The sequence below is a fragment of the Sabethes cyaneus genome, chromosome 1 (genome assembly GCF_943734655.1).
Source record: "Sabethes cyaneus chromosome 1, idSabCyanKW18_F2, whole genome shotgun sequence".
Lineage (NCBI taxonomy): Eukaryota > Metazoa > Arthropoda > Insecta > Diptera > Culicidae > Sabethes > Sabethes cyaneus.
The window spans coordinates 35,454,466-35,479,122 of NC_071353.1; the positions used below are offsets into that span (position 1 = coordinate 35,454,466).

Here is a 24,657-nt window from a genome sequence, read left to right on the forward strand (position 1 = left end):
CTAGCCCCGCATTTGTGTTGTACACTAACAGTTGGCTATGAAGTCTGTCGAACAAAAAAGCAGAAGTTAAAATTCCCTGGGAATGTAGTGCCAAGTTGTGTTGAATTGGATATGTTTTTTGTCCCGTATAAAAATTGTTATTCACGATTTTGATTGTTGACAAATATCTAAATATTATAATATAATAAATATTTACATGTGTCAGACGATAGCTGAAGAGTAGTAAGCTGAAACGTTACGCAATGAAATTATCAGCTTCATTAATCTATCGAAAGCATCGAAGTGACTTAAAAGCAAAGAACAAGTATATGTCAGTAGCTTCAAGTATGTGTAACCATGATTGTTAGCAAACAAACATTTAGCATAGAAAAATTATCTGATAAAATTCGATTCTCGCTTAAAAGGGTCAAAATTCGCTTACAATTCGGTTTTTAAAATCACTCTTTAAAGTCTAGCATTTAGATCTTGACAAAAAGCAAAGCTTTTTTTCAATTTAAAAAGTCCTGTATTTACAATGTTTTATTAAATAAAAAACTATCAGCCCTTTTTTTGTGCTCTAATGCATATTGGTTAATTTTATTAGAATATTTTAATACTTTATCCCACACCTTCCGCAAATGTCGTTAACCTAGATTTTACTTCATCATTTTCAGTTAAATCAATTCTTATTAAAAATTTTGCACTACTTGGATATCTGATTACAACAATATCAATAATTATCGCTTTCTCTGGAGACTAGCATCCAGCTTCTGTCCAGCATTACGAAAAACCTAATGATATTACCGGCGTGTGACTATTTTCGTAATTATGAGACAAGCATCAGTAATTTTCCAATCCGTAATTCCCAATCGATTAGCGGAAAAATGTGTGCGGACGTTTCTCATGAGAAATTCCTGAGAATGGAAGCGAAAATTAAACGTTAAACGATGCTTCAGCCTCTATTAAAGGAAGAAGAGAAAGTTTGTGTAGTGGAGAAAAGAATCGAAAAAAACGTCGTGGTACACTCGCAGCTAATAAAAATCTCAAAGAACTTTGCTCTTAAAAAGGCAAAGTTTCGACCAGAAACGCGCAATGAAGAATAAAATTCTAGAATACAAAGACAAAATTGCGTTTAAATTTGAAAAATTAAATCAAATTAGATCAAAATTATAACATAAATTTGTACCGTGCAAGCACCATATTCAAAACAGTGTCTAATTCTGAACAGTTGCAAATTTTTCTTAAATATTGTCAAAACTCTAGCTATTCAATCCATTTTAATTACAGGAAATAATCAGATGTAGTGATTAAATTGATTAAATTAAATTGATGATATTGACAAAAATATTTATGAAAAATTTGCAACTATTCAGAATTAGGCACTGTTTTGAATGTGGTGCTTACACGGCCTATTCAGCTTACTACTCTTCAGCTATCGTCTGACACATGAAATCAGCGTCAGTGTCAATATATTTCTGGCAGATCAGCTTTACAGCATTTCTTTTTGTATGCTATAACGGGTGGCAACTAAAATTTTGGAATTTTATTGAGGCCCCTATGAACAACAACAAACGGGTTCAGAGAGAAATGAGAGTATGTATGTCGTAGTTCTCTCTCTCTCCTCTTTCTGCAGGTATTTTTTGTTTTGTTTATACTTGCCATTAGTTCAAAATGGCATCAAAAGAAGTAGCATTTCGTGAGCGCATTGTACACTTCTACGAATTGCACAATGATCCCGGCAAAAAGTGGTAGGACAATATTTTAAAAGCAAAATGTTGCGGTTTCGACTATTTCACATATTCCAAGATCCCCAACAACTACTGACAAACAAGGTAGTGAAAGACCAGCCAAAATTATGGACGCAGGAGGACTTCGTTCTCTTTCACGTGCTTTTAACAACAAGGATTCCGTGAGCCAACGGGATGCCGCAAAAAAAGTTCAACTGCTCCCACCAGTACATCTGCAAAACGTTGAAAAGTGTCGAAATAAAGGTGAGAAGATAAGAAGACAAAAGCCCCAGAATACACTGAGCGACAGACTTCGACGCTGAAATCCCAATGCCGCTGGTTGATAAACAGTTATTCCGAAAAATGCTTTGTTTTGGACGAAGAAAGTTGTTTCCCGCTTTTGAAGACGCACATTTCCGGAAATGATCGATACTATTCCATGGATAGTTCTACCGCATATTAAAACATAAAATACAAGTTTAAACATAGGTTTGAGCAGAAAGTGATGTTGTACACTATCATTTCCGAGAGAGGTATTTCTAAGCCATGGTTCAAGCCTTTTGGTTTGACTATCAATCAAATTGTGTACCATAACGAATGTTTGAAGAAAATTTTGATCCCGCTTCTACAAAAACATCATGCAGATGGGCAATACGTGTTTTGGCTGGATAAAGCTTCACCGCATTATGCCAAAAAAAACAACCGTTCCTGAATACCTATTCGATCCCAATTGTACCCAAAAAATCCGAAAGGTTGTATTCCAGGCACAACCGCGTAGCTGGCGCAGAACTACGTTAAGTGGGTTTTTGCAAAGAAACGTTGAATATTAAAGAAAACTTTGCCCGCCATATTTATTTATGTGTGGCGTAAAATAGCATTAAGTAACTAATAGTGCTAAATAATTGTATGTATTTTTGGCATGTATAATGTGAGACCAAAAACAAATATTTTTACTAGTGTCAAAAACGGAGTACAGCTGGAATTCGTGAATTGCGTCACGACGGCACTCCCGCTGATTCGCTGATCTGCTCTCTCATTCCGCGGTTGCAAACGTCAAGGCACGAAAATTGATTTACATTAACCAGTCCATGATTGCATATGTCGCCTGTTTGCAGCGTTAGGTAGCGATAATAGTTTTACTTTTCTTTTAACTTCATTTCAATAGTCTTTACATGTCGAGAAGGCAGGATTACGCAAACGCCGCAAATTTGTTCTGCTTTCCTGTCTTAAAGCAGCAGCAGCAACCACAATCACAAGCTTGTTGAATGTAAACGTCGTCCATCGACACGAAAAATGTATGGGGAAATTTTAACTTTAACGTTGGTTTTCGCTATGGAGCGATTAGAAAAAAATCTTTTTAAGAATGCCATACAATTGTTGTATCTTTTGTGAATCGAATGGTATGCGAACCATCAAAACCCGTTCTAAATTGGAAGAGCTATTAGCGTTCAAAATCTTTCATTCTTTCTTGAATCCAAATTTTGGATTGGCACCTTGCGGTAAGACGTAGTTCTACGTCAAAACTACAGCCCGAAAAATCTGCCTCAGTGTCGCCCAATCGAAGATTTCTTCGGGATTTTGAGCTCCTTGGTGTACAAAAATAACTAGAGAGCCATGAATGGCATGGCCATGAATCTCGGTTGGGAGAGGCTGTTAGAGTCAATAGAATCGTAGCACTGACCCCGCACTGTTCTGTATTCTAACAGCTGGTTGCGAAGTCTGTCGTATAAAAAACAGATGGCCAAATTTCGATAATGGAATTAGCACCAAGACTTTGCTTTGCTTTGCCATGAATGGCAAACATTTAATTGATAGAATCAGGAGATGCATTCGCAAAGTTGATATGACGGTCCGACGCTCCGCTCCTATTCCGACATCAGACGGAAGCTTCGCCGAACTGCCGATTACGGACCGTTTACAAATGTTCACAAAAAAAAATTTCTCAGCAATGGGCAAAAAGCAAAACCATGGGAATAAACATCCTTCAGAACTTGACCTTTTTTATCGACAGACTTCGCAGCCGGTTATTAGAGTACAGGAAAACCACGGGGCTAGTGTAAAGATCCTATTGACTTAATAGCGGCACCGCCCAGTTGAGATTCGAACCTACGACGATTGGCTTGTTAGACCAGCTAACTGGCCGGGCGAAGCAATGGACAATGTATTTTTGATTTCAGTAAATCAGATCTTCCTCAAATAGCTTTGTCTTTTTTTTTTTTTTTTGACAGCTTGAGCAATAAATTTCAAAATTTTAGTTGCCACCTGTTAGAAAGGTATTAGATACAAAAAGACATCACGAGACTGAATGGTTATTAGTAGCAAGCCGCATTTGCGGCCAGTTTTACAGCATCATCAGAATTAAATTGTTTTGCTCTAATAATTGTCCAAATTGTCAATCTGTAATATGCGGAAACTAGCTGTAGTGAATGACGAACTTTCAACTCCAATTTCTGCATTTTTGCCGCAGTAGTTTAAATCTATTGAACAGCCTAAGCTTTTCTTTGCTTAAACTTTTACTAACAAAATCAAACTTTACAATATCTTCCTAAATAGTAGAAATTTGGCAGCAAGGATCTCTGTTTTCTTCTATGCAGAACATTCTACTTTTAAATTGGCATTACTGACCAATATTTCAATAATAATAAAACGCTGACCTGCCATGATCCAGGCAGAAATATTTGCAAATTATGAGCATCCACGTCTGTGCCTTAAGAATTATAAATAAGCTTAATAATTCCACAAAAAAAGTGCTTTCGCTTTTGTTCAAACTCACTATACATTTTTTTTTTGCAAATATATTAGACACATAATTTTTTATTAGTTTGGGTGGTCCCAGAAAAACGTGATTTTTACCTACCTTCCTAACTTTCAAAAATCATACCTTTTAAAACACTGGTCCGATTTTAAGCATTGACGCGGCAAATGAAAGGAATTGAAATGAGCTTTCTAGGGAAAAAAATTGCGGTGGAGCTGAAAATTGTCTATCATCACAAAAACATCGGAAACATTCGTTTCTTTGTGTTGCCATGGGTAAGGACATGAAAAACCTTATCTTTTAATTATTTTGTTAAAGCTGAGACTTGTTTTACAAACATATTAAAAATCAGAGTCCTATTATTTTTAGTTTGGAGAGACAATTTTTTAAAGAAACAAAATTAAGTACTAGGATGTAATGGAGACCCGTGGTGTTTTGTTTTTACCTGGATAGTTCTGGCAAAGACATTGATATTTCTAGTCCGTCTGTGTTAAAAATTCCCGTTTCATCCGTCGACCGCTTCTTTTTAGACTAGTATGATCAATAATGGCTTGTTGCGGTCAATGGCGAGTCGATGTTCTGTTATTGAGTCGAAGTGAATCGTATACAGCTTTGGCTTCAACATTCACATACTCGGCTGTACGAACCGCACGGGCACGTGGATTGTCAGTATCCGGTATTAATGCCTCACGAACTGAAAAATACGTTTTTTGGAAATTTTGGCCTGCTTTTGCTTTTGAAATACCCATCTGAAATTCCTATGTGGAAATTTTGTTATAAAAAATTGTTATTCAGAACTCATTCTATTTACGCTTGAACAACGTTAAGAAATATTAGTAATTCAATATTTCGGTACCAACTTTTCAAAAGGGCCAATCTGTAAAATGTGAACAAACCTAGTGAGGGTTTCTTTCCTTATAAAGCTTTCTGACAGCACAAGCACCCACACTAGCGAACACGAAATACGCGTGTATATACATGATGTTTACCTCATTTTGGGGTACAGCTGATGCTGGAGGAACAAACCGAAAAATGGCGATTACTAGTTGTGTTTCTCCGTTTGCCACACTGCAGAGCACATATTTCAGTCAAAGTTTCCATCCTGTTCCAAATTCAAGCACATATTTTCAAAAATTCGCTGGTATTTAAGCCAGCGGAAGACGAAATTCATTCTGTACGTTGGTGACAAAGGAATGCATCTCTTTTGTTTATTCTTGTTGTTTGCCTCATTTTCAAGCACCAATACACACATAACTGGAAAGCTCTATGCTAGTCTACCAGAATATAATTCTCACTCGGTTTGTTAACATTTTGCAGATTAGCCCTTTTGAAAAGTTGGTGCCGAAATATAGAATTGCTAATACAGTAATGACCCGATTTTATCACCCCCATGATGAATTAAGGGGTGACAAAAACGGGAAAGTGACAAAATCGGGTATTTTTTCAATTTCTATTTTTTTGCAGATAACTTAGAATGAACTACATATATTTCATTCTGATCACTTTTAGGACATTTCGCGCTTCCATCTACCTCTCTGTGGAGATTTGTCACCTGTTCACAGCAGTCCCACAGGTATGAAAACACGAGTTTTTTAATTGCGCCGAAATGGTTGATTACACTGGTTAACTATGTTCATATAAATTTCATAACGTAAAAAGCTTTTTCTTATGGTATGAACGATTCTTTGATTAACTCCCCTAAAAGTAAGATAGGAAATTTATTTTTCAAGCAGTAAGAGATAGAGCAAAACAATGTTCTACAAAATTTTTGAGAAGATGATTATAAAGAACTTTGCCAAAGAAAGTGACCTTCTAGCTATTATAGTTGTGGAGATAAGAAACAACTTTTGTGAAAACTCCACGATAATCAACACAGTTCTTTTCACAGTGTTTTAACACATTTGACATGTTTCAAAATAATTTTCAAACGAAGCTTTTGATAAATCAAAAGCGTGACAAAATCGGGTAAAAAACGTGACAAAATCGGGGGTGACAAAATCGGGTCAAAAACGTGACAAAATCGGGGAGTGACAAAATCGGGTTACCACTGTATTTCTAAACGTTGTTCAAGCGTAAATCGAATGAGTTCTGAATAACAATTTTTTATAACATTTCCACATAGGAATTCCAGATAGGCATTTCTTAAGGAGTCCAAAAGACAAATAAAAATACACTTATATGCCATATGGGCAGTTCAATAAGTGTACAAGAGAACGTGAAAATGAAACTCCATCAAGGTCATTTCATTGATTAGGTTCTTCAGGTATATGATACTTGTTTGAATCATTCCCCATGGACATTAGTGCTGAAACGCTCTATTAGTTCTTATTGCTTGCCACAAACAAGATTTTCTAGCATGATAATAAATGATTTACTCATTAAAAAGTTGAATTTATTAATATTGTGATACATGATGTGTCGATGTCACATTAATCGTTGTAGGGTGCTGGATGGCTTCTTCTAAGGTGGGTCTCCGTCTATTTTCCCGACATAGGCAGGAAAAACCAGCATTAAAACCAACTTCGATGCGAGTTACATTCAAACTAACACTTTGCCTCAATATTTACGAATTGTCTCTTCGTAATCGACAAAAAAATGTAAGAAAACCACTTTTTTTTTCAAAAATAAAGTTCCTCTTGATTCTTTATCCGCTTTGAATATGACGAAGAGCATCAGCAGCAGATCAGCAGATTACTCGGAGTAAAAACATTAAAATTTAAGCTCTAAATCAAATTACTTGCACATTTTTGGGCAAATTGAACAGTTCGTGCACATGGCATAACCAAAACATGCAAAGATTTTTGTAAATACTTGTGTTTGTTCATGGTAGACGAAAGCAAATCTTGTTTATGACGAAGTGCAGTTTCCGTATGACACACTGCCACTAAACAGGAAAATTTGTTTCTGTAAAATGTAATGTAAATTCCGGAATATTTTATGTCTAAATGGGTATACATGTACAGGTAAGAAGTGAAAAAATCATTTCGTGCCAAAAACTTGAGTACTTGTGGATATAGCTCCTTTAAAAACTCGAGATAAAGTGTGAATCGTGATTACGTATGACGAGGTAGCTCCGTCATCCTATATTCAATAAAAAATAGTGTACATTTTTTAAATGTATATTGTTGAATTGTGTTGAATTAAAGTTGTTTATTTTACTTGTCACATTTTATTGTTTAACTACGTTCAAATCCATACTGATTTAAATCAGGACATTCCAACGGTTTTATCAGGCCAACTTATTTCCGAGAAATGTCCGGCAAGAAGACTACCTTTTTAGAAAAGTCTACAAAAGAATTGAAACAAAAAACATATGTTTACAACAAAATAATATTTCTATTTTAATCACATATAGAGTTAGGGCCGTAATAATGTAACTTAAAATGTCAGAGTTGATGTCGAAAGATCCGAACAAATATTGTGACAGAAATGCACGGAAAGACGATTGCTTCGAAGATACAGTTTCAGTAATCCCAAATGCATGGGATAAGACAAAATGGACAAACAAAAAGATCCGATAAAAGCACACTTCTATTGCCCGGCATCTACTGACACCGGTGGCAAAGTACACAATACACGGATGAACTCACGGACGTTTCACTTCCACCATGCGACTGCCGCCGTCGACTGGTGTCGTTGGTCTTTTTTTGTCAGATTCGTGTAGGTACTTCGCTGCACTGTGTCTGACCGCCTTGTGTAATAGAAGAAGAAATATCGATTGCGCAAAACGTATTATGCTGCTGCTGCTACTACTACTCCACATGTCTTAGTAGTGGAATCTCAGCTGTCTCACTTGTGTTCTCTTTAGGCTTTAGGTTGGCCACGTTTTTATTTGACGTGAATAAATAAGTAAGGGTTTAATTCGAAAGAGTTATTTATTTCCTTTAAAAATATGATTTAAAACATGCAATTTTCAATATTCACAAAAAAGTTAATTCAATGTAACTATAAATATAGGAATAGGCCTAAGTGTAATTTTCCTGAACTTAACTTTCGTCAGACGTTTCAGCTAGCTGTTACAGTACAGGACAATTGCGAGGCTAGAAAGCTACGATCCTATTGATTCTACTAGACCAGTGGGATCAGTCAAATGGTCATGGGAGGTTGATTCAAAATACTTTTTGATTTGTCAATAAGTATGATCGAACCTGTCCGATATCGTCCATTGTGGAAGACCCAATTTTATTTAGCATGATATGCGTTTGCTGCCCAAGCGCCACGAGTTTATGCGATATTTCCATTTGCTCATATTTGAGATCCTACTAAAACGTTTAGAAATAATAATACATATGACACATTCCGCCGTGACGTTACAACATTTTGACTTTTCTTTGCACAGTATTTATGTTTTAGCTGGGAAAATCGTTGAGAAACCCCCAAATATTATTATATATTTGGAAAGAGTATAAAATTTCCAACAAACAAATTAAACAAATTAATAGCATTTGCTTTGCCCAGATTGTTTTGGAAAGCAACTATGTAGCGTGACGTTACAACGCGCCAGAAATACGTCTTTTGGTTCTTCTGTTAAAAAAACATGAAAATTCTGCTCTCTTTCAAATTTTATCTAAAGATTTTCTTCTATGATTTGATAAGAGATGAATACTGAACAACTTGCCGTTTTTAGAATTGCGATAGTTAGTGAGTGAAGTTAATTTTTAAACAGCTTTTACTTTTCGTGACGTTACAACGCTCTGCTCTACACAGAGAGGGTCGTAGCTCCGTTGTAACGTCACGAAAAATCTGTTCATTTAATACATATTCGTTAATTATCGCTGTTGCTGCCTTCTGTACATAAGGGATAATCCAAAAATGTATTGTTAATTTGTCGTTTACTATTTTACCTACGTAATTGTGGGCTTGTTCACAAATTACGTCGCGCAGTGGGAGGGATGTTAAGAAAGTGAGATCATACATAAGTAATAGCATCGACACCTTAAGCTATAGCAAAATAGTTGCATCAGAAAAGTTTCTTCATTTAAAAAACGCTTTCTAGTGGTGAAAAAATATTCGGACATTAGGGTGTCCTCAAGCAGATACAAAAAATATTTTCTCTATTTTAAGTCAGAAATGATTGCTGTCTACAAAACATTTGTATAAAAACTAATTTTAAGAAACTTTGTTGAAAACTGAAGATTTATATTTCGTACATGAAAAAAGTTATAGAGCCAAACTCTTAGGGACACCCTGAAAAATAGTTTTTTTTTCGATCTAGCTCTTTAATAACGCTTCAAAATTTTCAAAAGTTTTTGTCCCACCGGTGTTGGCCAGGGAGGGGGGGGCAGCAAAAAAAAAACAAAAAGAATTTTTTAATCGAGCCCAAAAAAAAATATGGATTTTAGGTATTTTTACTTAAAGTTTAAACGCGAAAACCAAATCTATTCTTGCTTTTAATATATAAGTTATTACCTGTGGACCCCCGTTCGTTTGACCGTTTTTAATCTGAACACTTTTTAATTTGAACCCCGCTGGTTTGTACGATGTGCAAATTAGAAATGGTTCAAATGTCATTCTCAAAATGGCATCATTTGCCTTCGCAGACAATGCACATAAACATGATTTGTTTGTACTGATCTAGCGTGTTTAATCCTAGTTTAATCAGTTTCACATTTCGTTTCCCAACGATTACGATAGAAATCCGATCGGAGAATAACATATTTGCTGCTTGCATTTACCAACTAAACGAGACTAAATCAAACCACCAAAACAATAATAAAGAGCAGGGCGGCCAGTTCATACAAGTTTCAGCATATTTAGGGTCGCTAGTTGTTCAAATTAAAAACGAAACCCGTTAGTTTGCATGAGGAATCGTTCAAACGAACGGGGGTCCACTGTATTTTCCATGCTAAAATTTACGAAAAAAACACAAAAACGAAAGAATGTTTTGGCCGATTTTCGAAAATTTCACTGTTTGAATTCTCATTTCTATTTCGCGCTAGAAGTGTTAACTCAACTCGTTCACTCATTTTTCGTGTTTTTCAAGCTATAGAGCCCACAGGCGATTGATTTTATAAAAAAAATTAACTCGTGCCCCCCGATTTTTCAAGCCAATTTCCTAGGGGGCGTGACAAAAACTTTGAAAATGATTTGCAATGGCCTAAATGACCAGTTTTTAGCTGGCCCGGCGTATATTTTATCCATAAAACATTCGGCAAAAGGTTAGTTTTCCGACATTTCATTTTTTGTCTGACATAATTTTTATTTTGTTTCGTTTTGTTCATTTTTGTCGTCAATTTTGAAATATATAAGTCGTTTTTCTGCAGCAACAATAACTTTTGTTTTTGTTAAGAATTCATAAAGGTTTTCGATAAAAAAAATTCGCTTTTTATGTGACCTATTTTGCCCCACATTTTGACCCATCTTGCCCCGTACTTTTTGAGAGCTTAAAATAACATATCTTTTAAATGTATTCACAAAAAATATATGATCCTTGAAAAATCGGACTTGATTTTTTCGGAAGAGATTATTATTAGTGACTCCCTCTAAATAAATGATAAGTGGGTTAAAATTGATTGCATAGAAAAACGCATCGGGTACCTTCCTAGGTGACCTGTCTTGTCCCACCTGACCCTACAATAAATATTCCTATGAATATTGTAATCACTCCCAGGAATGGCACGATCACTTTGACTCAATTCACATTAATTTAACACGATTTTTATGAGCGAAGTTTTTGTCTCTTAATTCTTCGGAGTTGAGATATTTGTCATATGGGTGTTGACTTAGCCCAATGAGGTTTAAAAAGGTGTGGCAGATGAAGATATTTGATGGTATTAGTAGCGAAAAATCAGAAAACGACGTCAAACTACAAAAACAAACCGTGTCGGACAATGGGGTTTGTTTTTGGAGTTTTACGTCACGCTTCATCGTGATTGGTCGATTTACGATTCCACCCAACCATGATGAAATTTCTTCATTGCACTAACACCACTTAACCAACATTGCCACACCTGTATATATCACCTTGGACTTAGCCACCCTACGAAATTTAAATATGTTTATGCTATACGAGAGTACTGAATGCAATGCTGATGTCTTAGTGCGTACTTTCGGTATCATCCATCGCATCGGTCGGCTAAGCAAACGTGCTGCAAGTAATATTGAAAAGTAGTTAAGTTAAAGTGAATCAAAAGTGTCGCCAAAATGTTTTTTTTTTGTAAATTGTAATACGGAAAATACAATTAGGCCATTGCAAATCAAAGTTTTTGTCACCCCCCCCCCCCTCCCCTTCCTTGGAAATTGGCTTGAAAATTCGGGGGACAAAAAAATAATTTGTAGGATATGAGTTAATTTTTTTTATAAAATCAATTGTCTGTGGGCTCTACAACCTGAAAAACTCGAAAAATGAGTGAGAGTGATGAGTTGAGTTAACACTTCTAGCACGAAATAGAAATGGAAGTTCATACAGTGGAATTTCCGAAACTCGGCCAAAAAAATATCCTAATTGATAAAATAACTGAGTAGGGCGTTAGATATGAAAAACTAAAAAGAGAAGTTGGACTATCTTCTTACCTGTCGCTTCTCTCGATAATTATTTTTGCATGCAAATCAAAACTTAAGCTTCTTTGGATTGTAATTTCATGAAAAAAATAGTCATTAGCTTGATCACACGTGTTCACGATGTTGCCCATCAGAGGGTTAATTCCACTAATTGTAAGCGAGCATTCCACGCTGATATGACCATTTTTTAAATGTGTTAACAAGTTTAGAAAAACACTTCTTCGAAAATGTGCCACATTCAAGGATATTAAGAATTCTGCTTATTTTTATTTGCCGAAACGACTGTACATGCGATTAAAGCTGGCAACTCTATGCTGACGTCAGGACGTTCATACGTACACCAGCTCAAGTCACTACACTAGCCATTCAGCAACCCTTCGAATGTGTAATAAATTTTCCCCGTTTCGATAAGCTCTAGCCTGTACCCTGTACGGCGAGGAAGGTTACTGGTGGATGTACGGCGACTGCCTTCTATCGGCATGGAGAATCTCACCACATACAACATACAAGTCATGGGCATGCTGACTGAGTCACGAGAGTGACTGCGAGAGCGCCTGCCTGTGCATTCTGCCGACAACACGCGTGCGGTGTAGACCCGTTTTGAATGATCTTCCGATTCCGGCTCGGAGATGAAGTAGTAGTCCAGCTGCGTCAGAACAGCATCGTGTGAAGCCTATTTTTAGTGGTTCATTCATAAGAACAAGTAGTGAATTTGGCTAGTGACGACATTAGTGTCCTATTTTGGCTGCAGACTATTTTAAGTGCAGTGAATAGCAGTGCCAACCGCCCGATAGACATACTGCATAAACGTGGATGACGTGTTGAGGCCGTAGGAAAAGCGTGTCGGGTGCGGTTACACAAAGAGAAAAGTGCGTGCGGCGGAGAGGAAACTAATCGATATTTTTCTATCTCGGAACGATGGGATACGACGAGGTTTTAACACATTTGGGAGGATTTGGTCGGTACCAAAAGAAGATCTACGTACTGCTATGCCTGCCGGCAATTACTTGCGCATTCCACAAGTTGGCCGGAGTGTTCCTGTTAGCTACACCAGACTACCGGTGCAAGCTTCCGTTTGAGGGCGATAATGTCACCTACGAGCTGCCACCGGATTTGCTGACGATGGCATACCCTATGGATTCATTTACAAAAAAGTACTCCACCTGTACATACTTGGACGTTAATTATACAGAGAGTTATTTGAATGGAGGTACGCCTGCGAAAGAAGCTGTCAGCTGTAACCACTGGATTTACGACCGGTCGAAATTTGAAAGCAGCACCGTGACTGAATGGGATATGGTTTGCGACCGGAACTGGCTGCGAGCGTCAGCAGATTCTCTATTCATGGTTGGAGTTATGTTGGGCAGCATTGTGTTCGGATATTTATCGGATAAATATGGAAGAAAACCGATATTCTTTACCTCTTTGGTGACGCAAGTGATTTTCGGTGTACTGGCAGGATTAGCTCCGGAATTTTTCACCTACACGATTGCTCGTATCTTGGTTGGAGCTACAACCTCTGGTGTATTTCTGGTGGCCTATGTTATCGCTATGGAGATGGTTGGCCCCAATGATCGTCTATATGCAGGAGTTGTGTGCATGATGTTCTTCTCTGTTGGTTACATGTTAACCGCGGCCTTCGCTTATTATATTCACGACTGGCGCACACTGCAGATTGCTCTAACGCTGCCGGGAATTTTATTTCTTTCCTACTGGTGGTTTATTCCGGAGTCTTCACGTTGGCTAATATCGAACAACCGCCCAGCGGAAGCTATTACACTTATTCAGAAGGTTGCGAAATCCAACAAAGTTACTGTTCCTGCAGATGTTTTGGACAAACTTGTGGAAGAAGACAAAGTCGCCTTAGAAACCGACAAGAATGAGCCCAAACCTTCGCTGCTAGATATCTTCAAGTATCCAAATCTTCGCCGAAAAGCTCTGCTGATCTTTTTTGATTGGTTCGTTAACAGTGGAACCTATTACGGTCTATCTTGGAATACCAGCAACTTAGGAGGAAACCCGCTATTGAATTTTGTCATCAGTGGGGCTGTGGAAATTCCGGCTTATTCTTTCCTGCTACTAACTTTGAACCGATGGGGAAGACGTACTATCTTATGCGGCTGCATGATTTTTGCTGGGACCATGTTACTTTCAACTATGTTCATTCCGGACAATCTGTCCTGGCTGATTGTGGTTATGGCCATGCTTGGAAAACTTGCTATCACGTCCAGTTATGGCACGGTGTACGTATTCTCGGCCGAACAGTTCCCAACGGTCATCAGAAATGTTGCCCTCGGAGCAGCCTCTACATCAGCCCGTATGGGTGGAATTTTAGCCCCGTACTTCAATCTTCTAGGCGACTACTGGCAGCCGCTTCCGTTGCTCATATTTGGAGCTATGTCATTCGCCGGAGGACTGCTATCACTGATGCTACCGGAGACGCATAATCAAAAACTACCGGAAACCATTGCCGACGGAGAGAATTTCGGTAAGGTGAAAACAGTGCCGGGTGAGTCCAACCGGGACGTGGAGAAAATGCCGGAAGAGTTACAAAGCTTGAATGCCGCTGTATCGTCCAATCGGGAAGCTGCGAATGGCGCAGTGTTGGCCTCCAGTGAACAGGAAAAGCCAGCCGCTGTTGCTACTGTTGCTAACGGCAGCGATGAAAAACATTGAACGTGTAAGAATCACTGAGCACGTGTAGGCATTTAGTACTTTCCTAATAAGTATTCGTTATATTTAGGTTACTACTAGGGTAAACAATAGGCCGATAACTTACTGTAAATGTGAGTATTAGTGAGAGATTCAGTTGAGAAAAATAGAGTAAAGCTTATCAATCAAATCGCATCGATTTCTATGGGTTCCGCTTGTCTGAGGTGTAATTGCTATGTGTTTTCTGTTTGTGAGTTTTCTGTTTCTCGTACAATTGGCAGTTGAGTATCGTATGATTTTTCGTTCCTTGCTTTCGTCTAATTTCATCATCAGATGCTTCCTCACAAGTGACGCGCCGGTAGTAAAGAAAAAGGGGAAATGGAATAATAGTTCAGTCGTTTACCTTTGCTTCTCCATCCTACTGATTGCTTTTTTTCGCACCTGAACGAACCAGTTTCGCAATTTTCGTCGGTTAATTTCAACCTTTTAGATACGTGGAGTAGCATAATTTTTAAACCTTCCAGAGGAAAATTGTTTTCGTTCATCGAAAGTAGGAGTGTGCATTCCTAACCATACGATATTTAAATGATGGTTTGAATTAGTGATTGAAAAGATGTTTGAAACACTCAGCTCAACTTTTCTCATTACAATATATTTAAAACTTCTCATAAGACTGAGATGAAATCCTTTGTTTTATTATTCAAAGATTCAAACCATTTTTACTAGTAACATTAAAAAAGTATCCAATGAACTTCATGAGACAAGTCCGAGTTGAACATACGAAATAGCTTTTAAATTGTCGGATGAAATTCGACAGAATTATACAAAGAAACGATGGAACGTGGGAGCAAAAAAACGAAATAATTTATGTACTGGTGAATTCCACATACATCATAATTAGACGACAAGCGATTCCCGAAAATTCAACCACCTGTGGAGCATGAAACCACTCGAAGTACTTATCATTCTCGCTTGCACAATTTTCGCAAATATCTACCGTAGCAAAGAGTTTTTTCGGTCGATGTTTACATCCCGGTTTAGTTATAAAGATCAAACATGGTAGAAGAATAAATATGTTTTAAGTCTACTATTGCTCTATTTATTACAATTGATAATTATCATAGTGATGACAAACACTGTTTTATTATCAATATTCTAACCCAGAAAAATTTCTCGATAAATTTTTAGATGTTGCTCATGTTCTTTAATTTGCCACTTACATGAGCAGTAGATCCACAATTCGTCAACTCTTACGATCTCATAGTCTTTTTATGAACCACCGCACTGAAATTTTTTCAACTATTCCCGATACTACGCAGGCAATCAATAAGCATTACCATTGCCATTCAAATGCAAGCCAATAAGCATTTAAGTCGCCTTAAATGCTGCTTAAAAACTACTTTGGCAAAATATACGGCTACCTTACTGCTAATCCTCTTATAGTGCTGACAATGCTTATTTACAGCCGATTACCGACAAGAATTTGAATAAAATTTTGGATGCCGATTTAAAACAGCTATGGCAATGAACAGCAACGTGCAATATAAAATTCCAAATACGCCAATAAACGATTGATTTAGTGCTTACGTTAATACTTATTGGTTACCTGGGTAGCCTTTCGGTTATTTGTCAATATGGCATCCAACTCCAGATGAATTTTTTGACGGCTAAATGTATTTGCCTGGCATCGACAGTCCAACTCCTTCAAAATTAAAATATTTGCGCCATATAATTCGAAAACGGCACAACCTAACGTGAAGTGGAATTACGAAATAATAGCTGAAATATCATGCTTATGAAATAACATTACTCAAAGTTCATCTGTGCGCTCGGCCACAAACGGATTTTTGAAAGATTTCCTACGTTTCAAACTTAACAGTTGGCAGTTGGCTGAATAGAAAGGGCTAAGATTTTGGTAATTAAACTGTGCCTAGTCTCTTGTGAGTGTTTTTAGTTCTCATCTTAATGGAATGCTGAAATCGTAAGATAAATTAAATGAACAGAGTAAAATGGAAGTTAAAAAGTTTGTTGGTCATGTTAATGCTTGTTTTCTGCTCTGTCGAATACGGGTATAGTGGTTTAAACCAGCATGTAACTACCGAACTAAATATAAACTTGGCTGTCATCGTCTACCTACCATCATAAGCCGCTGTGTAATTAAATTTGATTGTCAGCAATCCCGTATGTTGCGCACAATTATGCGCTGTAACGAAAGTTGCATCCCACAAAGTGAAACACGGTTTTACATGTGCTTTAACCCAAGCATTACGAGCTCAAAGCCAGCTTTAAATGCTGTTCAATTTTCAGTAATTAAAGATATCATTTATCGGTCGTACGATAAAAGCGGAAAATATTAAAATACTGAATATAAATCACTTAACGGTCGCCAATCATAATTTAAACGTATACCGTCTAGAAATCCAGAATTGATTGTTCTGCGCCTTAAATTGGTGTCCACCAGTTGATCATACATTCCAATTAACGCTGAAGTTGTTTTTATTTTCTTCCGCCGCTGTCGGTGCAGTTAGTAATCAAAACACGCCTTATTGTCAACAAAAGGTTGCAATAAAAAAAAACACTCGACCGATACTAACTAACCTGCGAAGCTTGCTGCTCCTGCTTTTCGTCAGGGGCGAAGCTTATTTGATTGTGTAAGCTGGAGTTTGGTATTTGATGGTTACACCCAATCCTAGAGTTGATTGAAGAGACCGTGTGAAAAAATCACACTTTCGCGCTCAAATAACACGTCTTGCTAATTTTGCTTACTTGTTATAACGTCGTGAGGTCAACATCCTCGAGCTAACACACTTAATGGCCAGCGATGTACTTACGTATTGATTGATCATTATCTTATCACATAGTAATAGAAACCGATAAATAACAAAATTGCACTCTAATGGTTTATGGTCTTCACCGTTTTAAGAATATGTTTTAAATTCACTATAATATCAATAACAATATGACATGAAGCATTCTCAACTGAATTCAGGTAGTAAAAAAGTGTCAAACAATTGTAGTTAGGTTAGTAGTATTAAAATTATGCGTTCTCATCATCAACAGTAAATATGTGGTTCAAAAATCAATTACTGATAAGATAGGAACTGATTTTCTTGCTCTGGCCTCTTTATATAGGTATCGTGATAGGACGTTAAGATGACCAAATACACAACAAACTAAACTAAACGACAAACATTGTTCAGAAGATAAATATTATCGCGACAAATACAGCGACATAGATCGAGATGCAGGTTAAAAACTATGTTTAGTTGTATTCGAGTTATTTTAATCCGGGTTTAAATTGAATTTCAAATACTAACATCCTTTCCGTGAAAACAACAGAGGTTTTGAAGAATAAGCTCGAATGGGTTACGTGGTTAAACACCGGGTCTGTCGACCTTTGATATGATTAACTTCTGTATTATGGAATATTCAAAAAATCTAAGGAACATACCTCTACAATAGATAGATAGTAAAATTAGCACAAATATTCGAATCTGCTATAGTTTTCTGTCAACTGATGTACTTTTTGATAATTGACATGTATATTTCACTTTATTATTTGAAACAATATACAATACATATGTGAACATTTCAAGAAATATTATAATTAAAGCATACCCGTCGATCACGCACTATGTGCTCTTTGTGCAAGTGTACTCTTATAATTGACAGGCAATCCGAAAAACCCATATTTCATTTTCTCCAAAAATCATCATCACATCATCACAATCATTTTTGTTATACCGTGGACCCCCGTTCGTTTGTCCGTTTTTAATCTGAGCACTTTTTAATTTGAACCCCGCTGGTTTACACGACGTGCAAATTAAAAATGGTTCAAATGTCATTTTCTACATGACATCATTTGCTTATGCAGACAATGCACCAAAACACAATTTGTTTGTACTGATCTAGCGCCTTTAATCTGTTTCACATTCCGTTTTCCCAACGATTATGATAGAAATCCGATTGGAGAATGAATATTCACCGCTTGCCACTGTCAACTGAATCAAACCACCAAAACAATAACAAAGAGCAGGGCGGCCAGTTCATACAAGTTTCAGCATATTTAGGGTTGCCAGTTGTTCAAATTAAAAACTAACCCCGTTAGTTTGCATGAGGAATCGTTCAAACGAACGGGGGTCCACTGTATAATAGCATAGCAAGCAAGCAAGTGTGTCTGGAAACAGACATGGCACGATCTTTTTGGTTGATCTTAGATTCATCTAACTGTACCGCCTCAGCCAAGCAGAATTTTAAAAAGTTATGTGTGGAACAATTCTTTCTAGAGCTTGTTATTATCAACCAAATGAACGTTCATTTGGCTACCAGCGGGGCAGCGGCATTGTAGCACCGTAAATACAAAAATACAGCAAAATTTTATTCAGCAAGTATGGTAGGTAATAACTAGATCTGCAAATGTCTCACACAATTACTTTTAATTCTGCTTGGCAGAGGCGGTACAGTCAATCAAATCAAAATTGAATGATAGTGATCGAGCCATCCCCATCTGGAAATATCCTAAAGTTTAGGTTCTTTAATCTCTGCTGTAGGACCTTTTCGCGGAAGACTTTATAAATCCTGTGTACCGTTCGAGCTGGGAAAGCTCTCCGAATAAGTTTTCAAATGTATAATTTACGTCTGCGAGCGGACTCAGATTTATAAATGATGCTGAACTGAGAACGCAATTCCTGTCCAAAATCGAGGATAAAACATGACGTCACTCTAGAACAGTAATCGGAGGAAAGCCAGCGAATAGACAACCGTCGACACAATAACGCAATGATCGAAACTGCTTCTAGTTTCGCTCAAGTCAATGCAGTGAAACGTCATTTCAAGAAACGAGAAAATTTGGTAACTAAAACCAATACAAAAGGCCTTAGGTTTGAACGTCTTTCTAAGACTTGACCCTTCTTTATCCACGGACTTCACGGCCGACTGTTAGAGTACAGGATACTTAAGTGGCTTTTAATGCAAAAATCCTACTGACTATCTAGCAGCACCGCCAAGCCGAGATTCTAACATACGACGACTGGCCCGTTTGACCAGCATCGTACCTCGAAGCTAGCTGGGCGGTTAACCGCTACAAGTGACAAGTGAGTTTTTTTGTATGAAACAAATATATTGTTCATGAAAATATATTCGCTGTATTCAGATTAGCAAGAAGAATCCAGTGAATACATTTCTATAAACAGGATCCCGCTTTTGGGCCTAAAAACTGCTTTTGAAATTGGGCTCTCCGATGAAAAGTTAATGACTGCTAGTTTCCCGTTAAAAGTGATCAGATTGTGGCAAAATCGGACACCAGAAAGGAATTTGTGCAAGTGCGAAGTCGCGGGAATCATCAAAGAAACGGAGAAAGTACACTTTGTTCAGTAACAGACAGTGAATATATGCGGAGTGGAAGCACGCGGATTCGTTCTTATTCTTGTTCTTGCTGTTTGGTCAGCATTTCCGTCTGCACACTGACCACGCTCCACTGCTTCGAATCTTCGGATCCAAGAATGGCATTCCCGTTTACACTGCCAAAGTGCCAATAGACTTCAACGATATGCCTTGACCCTACTACTGTATGACTTCGAGATCGAATACGTGGTGATCAACAAGTTCGGCAACGCTGATGTCCTGTCGATCAGTATGTGAAACTAAAGGAAGACTACGTCATCGCCAGCATCCGGCTCGAAGACGATATCAGGTCTGTGGCCTAACGTTCAGCTAACACTATTCCTTTCAGTTTCAGAGTCGTCGCACAGGGTACGCAAAGCGATTCACTCCTTCGCAAGGTTTACCGATACGTCCGTGATGGTCCAAGCCGGAACTCAAGCAGTTCAGGCCAGGCAAGAATCGCTCAGCCTAGTGGACGGATGCATCCTATTCGAGGAACGACTTATTATTCCATCCCAATACCATAAGCAGTCCCTAAAACAACTGCACCTTGGACATCCTAGCATCCACAAGATGAAGACTCTCCAGAAGCTATGTGTACGGACCCTCGCTCGACGAAGAAGTACACTGCCTATAAAAGCATAACTGTCCCATATGAAAAAACGTGAAGCGTGGGAAAATTAGATTGAAAGTGGCTGACTGATTTATATGTTGTGCGTCATTATACAAGAATTATTTTACTTTATTCGACAAAAACATCACGTTACACTAGTAATTGAACTATCCACATAAATTTTGTTGTAAAATTAAACACCAATGCAATATTTTTTTCAAAACTTCGAACATGGGAAAGTTATGCTTTTATTTAGAAGCGCGAGTTGCTAAATAAAAGCATGTCTGTCCCATATTTTTTTCAATTTTTGCCAGTACATAGTGAAAGATAGTTTCTACGCCAAAGTATGCGCTACAGAAACGCTCCTATAATATTCCAAGATCTCAAGGTCGTCATTAAAGAAGGCAAGAAAGCCGTCGCGGTGTTGGACACAAAGTCGCCGATCTTTTTCGAACCAGTGATGCTGGCTTCGTAATCACAAATTATAAATCCTAACCAAAGCTAATACCTCGAAGATATTTGAGAAATAATAATCAAAAAGAGCAGCCTTGCTGTTAAAGATAACAGCAAACTTGATGAAGTTCGAGTTTCGAGCGTCAAGTATGTGCTGCTGTTGAAAAAACAGGACTAGCTATTGTTTTGAAAACTTTTCAATCGAAATAAAACATCAGCATAAAGGATATCGTGGAATCAAAACGAAGAGAAAAGCTGCTCTATTAAATACTCTTTTCCCTGACACCGCCGAAGAAAATTGTGTCAGTGAAAGCATCGCCGATTAAGAAAAGATTGTGGTCAAACATTGAAATAAACTTAGAAACAAATATGTATTACTGTCATATTTCTTTTTTTGTTAAGTTTTTATCCTATTCAGGCGGAAATTAAAAGAATATTGTTTTATCAAAGTTATAATGACTTATGGTTGCCTCAGCTGACAAAAAAAAATGTTTATAATGGACAATATTATTATGGGACAGTTATGCTTTTATTTTTCGTATGGGACAGTTCAGGTTTGATATTTTTTGGAAAAATTTTCGAACAAAGTCCGGCTAAATTAAAGTTTTTTAGATAAATTAGGATATAAATAAGCTTATTTACTTTCGTGCTTTTCTCAAAATCGATAAAATTCCATATGGGACAGTTATGCTTTTATAGGCAGTACAGTCCTATGTCAAGAATTGCCACGCATTGTGCGCCCGTCACGCGGTCTCCTCACTTGGATCCTGTCCCTTGTCCCAAAGCATCTGGTCCTTGGCAACGAATGTATGTCAGTTTCGCCGGCCGAATCAAGGGCGAATTTTATCTCATCGCCGTCGATAACTTCTCCAAGTGGTCTGAAGTGGTACAAGCTCGACGTATCACTGCCCGCGATTAGAGTTCTGATAGATGGATTGTTTGCTCGTCTTGGGATGCCCGAATGGGAAATTTTAATATCGGATAATGGGACACAGTTCACCAACGCTCACTTCGCCGATTTTTGTATGACGAATGGAATCGAACACGTTCGTTTCATCCACAAGCGAATGGCAAGCCGAACGTTTCGTGGACACGTTCAAACCAAGGGAATGCGCCATTAACGAAAGCAGCGAGTACAACATCGAACAATGAAAATCGATGTTTTGCTTTTTTATTTTTCTTCTCGCTATGTTACTGCCATTGAAATTTGACACTTTTGGAAGCGTTGACAGTTTTGGAAGCGCTATGTTATCCTCTGTCAAATACATAGCGAGGGATACCACAGCGCATCCCCTCGGTTCAAACACACCGTCAAGAAAATTCAAGAGGAAAGAGGAGACGTCAAAGAAGCTTCGGACATTTTACTGCTGACCTATTTGAGCACGCCAAATCCGAACGTGCCTCGAGTTGCTTCGTCCGCCAACAGTTCGCAAGCCGGAACCAAAAGCCAATCGGGACAAACAGCCAAGGTATTTCAGTAAAAACAATCCAGTGTACGCCAAGGTCTACACACGAAACAGTTGGAAATGGGCACCATGTGTCGTACACTGAGAAAACTTTTCGTATAATTTCTATGTGTTTCACACATAGATTTTTTCCATGTGCCCAGTAAATGAACTTTATGTGCCAAACAGTTACCATTTATGTGTTTTTAAAATTTACCTTTAAAATTTGCACATACTATTCATATGCATATAATTTTCATGTGTACTTCTGGGCGGATTGTGTTTATATGTGGCACATAATTATCATAAGGATTTTCATATGGAAATTTTCCCTTAGTTATGTGCGGATTATTTTGAGTGTATGTCAACGCCTGGGAGACGTCATGTATAATGTATGGATTAAGAAACAATCGAATGCTACGTTCACACATCAATCAGTTACGAGGCCGAACCGTGACCGATTCAGTACCCGGCCAGTCAGCAGTTGCAAACAGAAGCTACCCTTGGATGTTTTTCTTAAAGCCTGACACTTGCCAGAACCGGGTCTGACCTCGATAGCTTCACTTCCTGGTTCAACTACAGTACCATCCGAGCCAGCCTCTTCACAATCGTCTGGAACATTGTAAACTTCTACACCACAACAAGCAGCTCCTACTCCGCGGCCTGACCAGTCGCAAAATCCAGGGTTGGGTCTGTTGTCATCTATCCAGTCCCCATCAACGTCAACATCAACATCATCTGCTTCAACCGAATTTGAGTCGGCAGATTCGTTGGATAGAGTTCCTCGGCGATCTTCCAGGAATCGAAGGCCGCCGAATTGGTTCGACCCGTACCATCTTCATTTAGAGGGGAGATGTTGGAGACTACTGTATTCTCTTGGAGTGCCCCTGCCTGTATGTGCACTCCGTTCGACGCTGGGCTCTCCAGTGGCAGTTCCCTGTCACTAGGATGATGTGGGAAGACTTCCGTTTTTAACTCCTAGAGTGTTACATGCGACATTTTAGTCAGTAATATACATTTTATCTGTTAAATACCGTGTCTTACATTCCCAATGAGGGATAGTTTATTTCTATACCCGAACACCTCGAAAAATATAAAAAAAACCAACGTACAAGTCTCGCCTTCAGAGAGCTTTGAGGTCCATTAAAAACGCACAATTTTTTTAGAGGGTTCAAGTCTCTAGCTCTTTTGGTTTCGAAGTTACAGCAATTTATTTTGTAAAAAAATGTCAATAACATCAAAACTGCTCAATATGTTCCAACCAAATTTTGTATGATCGAGTCGACCGAAGGTCTTTTGCCACCCAATTTATTGCTCAAACTACGCTACCCTAACTACTACCCAGTTTATTGTTCAAACTACGTCGTCAGCAGTGTTTTGTTCACATTACATAAAAACAATGTACAATCGTATTTATCATGGAAATATAAACTTTATTACTATCATACCAAACATCCTCTGATGCATATCCATCTTTTGCTTTTCGGGACAACACTGGCATTACCTAGGGTGATTTTGGACATTTACGGCTAAATCAAATGAAAGTGTCCAAAATAAAGTACGCGTAACTGTCCAAAATAGATCAATCATCCTACCAGTAAATTCACTCATCACTCATGCCGAAACTATTTTCCAATTAAAGTCCACTATTAATCTATCCTCTGCACTCGAAAGATGCCATCCCAATACCTTTTTTTTTTTACCCGAACGACATGAGAAGTAGCAAAAGATTGTTTTTTGAGCGTCTTAGTAGAATACGAAAGTTGAATGAAAAAAAGTCGAAACCATTTTTGCAATTAAATTGCACTATTAATTTTATTTCGACAGATGCCTACACTTCCGACTTGCAGGCGTCGTCGATGTCGTAGGCGAAATGCGAACTTGTCGGAATAAAATTAATAGTGAAATTTAATCGTGAAAATGGTTTCGATGCTCAAAAAACAAACTTGCTACCTCGCATACCGTTGAAGTCAAAGAAAAGAATAGGATGGTGTTTGAGAGGCGTCTTTCGAGTGCAAAGGATTGATTTGTTTCTAAACAGTAAAGTAAAGTAAAGACCAAGGATAGTCTGTAAGATGATCAAACCAAGTTTACAAATTCTAACGTTTTTCGGTTTTAGGAAACTCCTTCAACCCTTTGCGCATTATTCAA

General features: G+C 37.9%; 2 protein-coding genes across 3 annotated transcripts in view; both read left to right on the forward strand.

The window, feature by feature from the left end:
* The window catches only part of LOC128732684 (GIGYF family protein Gyf), a 42,713-nt gene that overhangs the window by 5,818 nt on the left and 12,238 nt on the right, over nt 1-24,657 (forward strand). The window lies entirely within an intron of this gene.
* Nucleotides 12,391-18,251, forward strand: LOC128732685 (organic cation transporter protein-like). Its single transcript, XM_053825987.1, has one exon. The coding sequence runs from the start codon at nt 12,880-12,882 to the stop codon at nt 14,635-14,637; it is 1,758 nt and encodes a 585-aa protein (XP_053681962.1). The 5' UTR covers nt 12,391-12,879; the 3' UTR covers nt 14,638-18,251.